Genomic DNA, 5,541 nt, shown 5'->3' with positions numbered 1-5,541 from the left:
AACAAGAATATAAGGCACATAGTGAGAGTGATAAAGTACACTTTCACTTCAAGCAATTAACATTCAAAGCACCAAGTTCAAGTATCAACTCCATATATTAACACACAAGTGAGTAGTACACTCACCAAGCTCGTAAATGTGGTTTCATGCACTTCCGTCAAAAGAACGTTGTGCACCACCGTCACGCCCTAAAACATGCAAACAAGTACAATGAGACTCGATAACGAGTCATAAACCAAGGCCAAACATGACCCCAATAGGGTTCCATAAGCATATACAAACATTAGAGGAAACCAGAAATTTCGGAAATGCAATTAGCTTTGGCCCTGAAAAAAACAGTTTTTGACCTCATTTTGCGGTAATGGCACCAATTTCACTACGATTATCGGATGAAGGTGTACGATACACAGATTCGAAGCTAAAAGATAGGGCTACAACATCACAGAAGGTCACTCAACCCAGTTTTGAGTGCAAACAGGTCAAAAATGCAAGATACTACATCAAAAACGTAAAACAGATTCACTAAAACGTATTCTAGCGGAAACATGATAACTCAGGCTCTCCAAGTCCAAATCCAGAAATTCCAAAGCCTGCTGAAATCTAAGAAACAGGGATACATTTCATCAGAAGACCTCAACAACCAATTCGGAAGCAATTACAGTCAAAACAACCAATTACAGGTGCAGTTCTTACATTCGGGTAAAACCAGAATAGCAATAGTAATTTCGACTTTTGTCATTCTACAATACTCCAATTGACCTGAAATTTTGTAGGCACCTCTAAAATACCATTCCCTACAACTTTCATGTTTTAAGCCAAGGCCAATTCGGCCTCTAACTAGGAGATAAAAATTCGGACAGAATGCTCCCACAAGAACCCTAATTTTCTGAAATTTCTTCCAAACCAGATATTGGTTGCAATTAATCACTTTTTCCACCTCCTAGAGTCATTATATACCATTTCCAATCATCATAGATAGTCACACAATCATGCTTATATTAAAACAGAAAAATCCCCAAAAATAATAAAACTTCATCACTTCAACCACAAATCAAGAAATAATCCATAAACTTGCATCTCAAACTACCACTAAGCATGATTTAAGCATCAATTAAAGGAGGAGGGTGGTTCTTCACAACTCACCTTAGAAACAAGAGAGAGAGAGCAAGAGGTCCTCCTAGCTTTCCAAATCACTCCACCAAACAACTTACTAACACTAATTGAAGAGGTTTTATGGAGTAAGTTCAAGTTTCAATGGTTGGTTTTGATGATTTGGAGCAAAATGGAAGCAAAACTTGAAGAGTTTCTTCCTTTCTTTTTGAGAGAGAGGGCCGGCCAACAAGGGAGAAGAAATGGAGAATTTTTGGTTGTTTTTTTGATTTAATTAGTCAATTGGTAAGACCATGAATAGTGGTCTTAAGGGTAGACCACTCAAATGGTGACACTTGTCACCTTTTATTAAATACCTACCTAACTTGTCTCTCTCATATCAATCCAAATTGCAACCTCTACTTATCTCTTAACACCCGATAAATTAATTCCAGTATCCAAAACTTAACCTAGTTGGCCGAATTTTTCCGAACTTTTCGCACTAGTGGGTCCCACGTCCGGTATACGCTCTTAATTTCTCAAAATCCATTTGATACTAGAAAAATCATCTAAAAATTATATCTGCTCCTTAAAAATATCTAGAAATTTTCCTACTCACGAAAATGCAGAAAACAAGCCATGAAAAATAATAAAACCTAGAAAATGGAAAATTACGGGTTCTCACAAAAAGAATCCTTAGATATCTAAAAAAAACCTTGAGATTTGACCTTTAGTATCCTAAGTGTCATGAACTTCCTCTGTGTGGATTCTCTGATGTTGATTTTGGTGGCTGTAGGGTAGATAGAAAAAGTACAACAGGTATATGTAATTTTCTTGGAAATTGCTTAGTGTCTTGGTTTAACAAAAAATAAAATGTCATTTCATTGTCTACAACTGAAGCTGAATATGTTGCTACTGGTGCTTGTTGTGCTCAATTATTATGGATGAAAATCACATTTAATGATTTTGGTTTAGTGTATGATTGTGTGCCTATGTATTGTGATAACATTAGTGCCATCAATTTGACAAAAAATTCCATTCAACATTCTAGAACTAAGCACATAGACATAAAGTATCATTTCATTCGCGATCTTGTCCACAAGGGTAAAATTTGTGTTCAATATGTTTGTTCTAAAGATCAAATTGCTGATATCCTCACAAAAGCCCTTCCACTAGATCAATTGGTGTATCTGAGAACAAAACTGGTCGTTTCAGAAAAAATATTCTAAGATTTTTTTTCTGGTCATTCTTTATCGGACGTCCAATAGGTTAGAACAGACGTCCGACAGTGTACTTTATCCCTTTTCCAGAAAAGTTTTGGTTCGAACGGTTGTGTCGGATGCTTCACTTCGTTCGACCGTCCGACACTCAAAAATTGCATCTTATAAAGAAATTCTCTACGTCATTCAATTCACTCTTACCTTTTTATCTCGGACGCAACTCTTCACACTCTCTCAAAGTTCAAAATTCAAATTCGTTTCTCCTTGGAACAAGTACCAAGAAATCACTCTGACCGTCACCTTCTCATACCTATTGCGGGTTTATTGCACTTCGTAACTTTCCCCAACCGCCAACTACACTATAAATCCCAATTACTACTCGAAACCCTAATCACAAAAACTCACTCTCTGTGGACTGTTTGTGCATCCATTGTAGTTCATACTGAACTTTGCACCGTTTGATACTCATTCGCATCACATCACACAACACAAACCACATTGCACTTCAATCATGGTGAGGATTAGAGGGGGATCCGTGAGTGCCAGACGCACTTTCATGCTGCGTGACGAAGAGGATGAATATGTTCAAATTGTTGAACCCACCATCAAATCACCCAAGAAGAAAATTGGAAACCGAGGTGGAAAAATGAAACAATCTGCTAGAAAAAAGCACAATGTGCCAACTAGAAAGCCATCTGCTGAACTATCTGATGAGCAGATGGAGGAACATCAATTTGAAGGGTATCCAGTGAGTGACAATGAAGAGGAACCAGTGCAGCCCACCAATGCAGATGTAACAGTAACCAAATCACCCAAGAAAGGAAAAAAGGACTGCCAAAAGAAAGAGCATTGCTCAACCCAAGGAAAAGCAAACTGTTGATCCTTCCGGGGATCAGCAGAATGCAGAAAAAATTGCTGAGAAACCATCTACTAGGAGATCACCAAGGACAAGGTCTGGTGTCCAGAGTGCTACGCAAACTGCTCAGCACAGTGAAAAAAGAAAGTGTTCTGAGCAGCCTGAGACCGAAACTGCTGCTGAACCCACTTCTCTACCCAAGTTCATCGATGATGAAGCCAGAGAAAGGTTTGAATAGATCTCGCAGAAGGGCTTCATCACCCAGAAGACCATTATCCCTTACGAATTCCGTAAGCTTGATCTTGAACCTGTTCTCAACCTGTTTGAATTCCAAAAATGGACCCATCTTTTAACCATTCCAAACACATACTATCTTGACATGCTCCATCAGTTTTTTGCTAATCTTAGGAAAGGCAGATCACATATTGATTTCATTTCTCGTGTCAACTCTGTTAACATTGAACTGAATCCTGACATTGTTAACTCTGTTTTGGAAACCAAAATTGAAAATGGTTTTAAAGGTAAAATTGCAAACTTCTTTTCATACGAAGAATTTCCCTCTGCATACCATCACTTTCATGTTGCAAAATTAATGACCTACTTTGAATCTCACTTTAATACTCCTGCTGAGGCTAGATTGGAGGATCTTAGCCCTCAGAATCTGATTATTTTCACCATAATTTCAAACTTGTTGGTGCCCACTGATGGCCACCGAACTGATGCAAATAAAATGGAACTTTACTTGTTCTACTGTTTTCTGGAAAAAATCTGAATTGATTTTGGTTTTGTCATGTGTAAGTTTCTGCTCAAGATAAGTTCTGACAGTCGTAGGAAACTGTCCTATGAAAAATTTCTGACTCCTATTTTCAATCATTTTGAAATTTCTTTTACTGGCAAATCCCCAAAAGAGAGTGCATCAACTGTGTTTTCAAAGGCTTACTTTGAAAGGAAAAATGTGAAATTTTTTGAGGGTTACTGGTGCTACAAAGAAACTGTCTCTAAGTCTAGGAGAAAAAATCTTCATGAAACCCCTATCACCCGTAAGACTCCTAGTGACCAGTCAATGTATGTGACACCTTTCACCATTCATCCCAGAAAATCAGCCTCTAAATTTCCTACATCCAACCTTGAGGTCATCACTCTGTTTGAGGACCTCAAACAACATATCCTGCTTCTTGAAGATGGCTTGATGATGACCATGACTTCTGATCAATAAGCCATTTTCGTTGCCAAAAGGAATCTACTCGTACCTCCAGAAAATAAAAATACACACCGAAAAGAGCCTAGAACTGAGCCAACCACTGAGCCTACCCCAGAGTACCGTGCCTCCAGTTCTCAACCACAGGACAAGGGAAAAGCTCCGGCAACTGAAGAAGAGACTGAAGAGGAGGATGATGATGATGAGGATGAGGACACTGAGGAAGAAGACTCTGCTCAGTTTCGTCTGGTTAGAAGAAGATCTGGATCCTCCAAAATCACATTTTAGGCACCCCTAGGCACATGCATCTCATGATAGTTCATAATAGGCTCTTAGCATCCCTTGCATTTCAAACTTTATGTGTTTTGTATTAAGACTTCTACTTTCCCTTTTACTGCTGGTCTGTAAGAATATTTGGATATTCTGTGTGCTTTGAACTCGTGGTTTGTTATTCCTATGATTTTTGGATGAATGTTTGGCACTTAATGTCTGATATTATTTGTTGCTGGACGATATTGTTGGTAATATGGCCATAGTTTTTAATGATGATAAAAAGGAGGAGAAATTGATTGAATTCTTTATGTGAGGTTTCTATGTGAGGGGGAGTCATCTTTTTCTGAGTAAACATGGGTGAACATTATTCTGAAGGGAAGTTGTACTTAAATTTTGTACTTAAGCAAAGAGGGGAGATGCATTAAGTAAGGGGGAGCTGTACTTAAATTTTTGCTCCATCCATTGTTTTGTCATCATCAAAAAGGGGGAGATTGTTCATCTCAATCCGTATCTTTTGATGATTACAAAACAAATGGATGTTAGTAATATTCCCTAAATAGATGTTTTCAGATTTGGAGCAAAACAGGCTAACATATACTGAAGCATGAGTCGGACGCACAAAAAGTCTGCATCGGCTATCCGACAACCTTCGAGTAAATTCGGACGCATAAGGAACTCACTCTCGGACGTCCGAAGATAATAAGTCGAGTTCTATAAACTCACTGACCTCGTTCGGACGTACAACACCTGAGTACTGGACGTCCGACAAACATTGCGACACTTCGGACGCAAAGCATTGAAGCACCGGACGTCCTAAACATTTCAAGAAATCTTCTTGAACTCAATGCCTGCGATCGGACGCGAAAAACTAGGCTATCGGACATCCGACACCACCAACGGCTAGT

General features: G+C 38.7%; 1 protein-coding gene across 1 annotated transcript; it reads left to right on the top strand.

Moving 5' to 3' along the window:
* Positions 1-2,820: 2,820 nt before the first annotated feature.
* On the top strand, positions 2,821-4,651 carry LOC113759762 (nucleolin-like). The gene is made up of 4 exons (XM_027302336.1): positions 2,821-3,108; positions 3,209-3,393; positions 3,574-3,686; positions 4,383-4,651. Exons 1-4 carry the CDS (start codon positions 2,821-2,823, stop codon positions 4,649-4,651), a joined length of 855 nt encoding a protein of 284 aa, XP_027158137.1.
* The last annotated feature ends 890 nt before the right edge of the window (positions 4,652-5,541 follow it).

The sequence above is a fragment of the Coffea eugenioides genome, chromosome 2, assembly GCF_003713205.1.
Source record: "Coffea eugenioides isolate CCC68of chromosome 2, Ceug_1.0, whole genome shotgun sequence".
Taxonomy (NCBI): Eukaryota; Viridiplantae; Streptophyta; class Magnoliopsida; order Gentianales; family Rubiaceae; genus Coffea; species Coffea eugenioides.
Note: the sequence above shows the minus strand (reverse complement) of the source record. Positions and strands in the feature narration are given on the sequence as shown.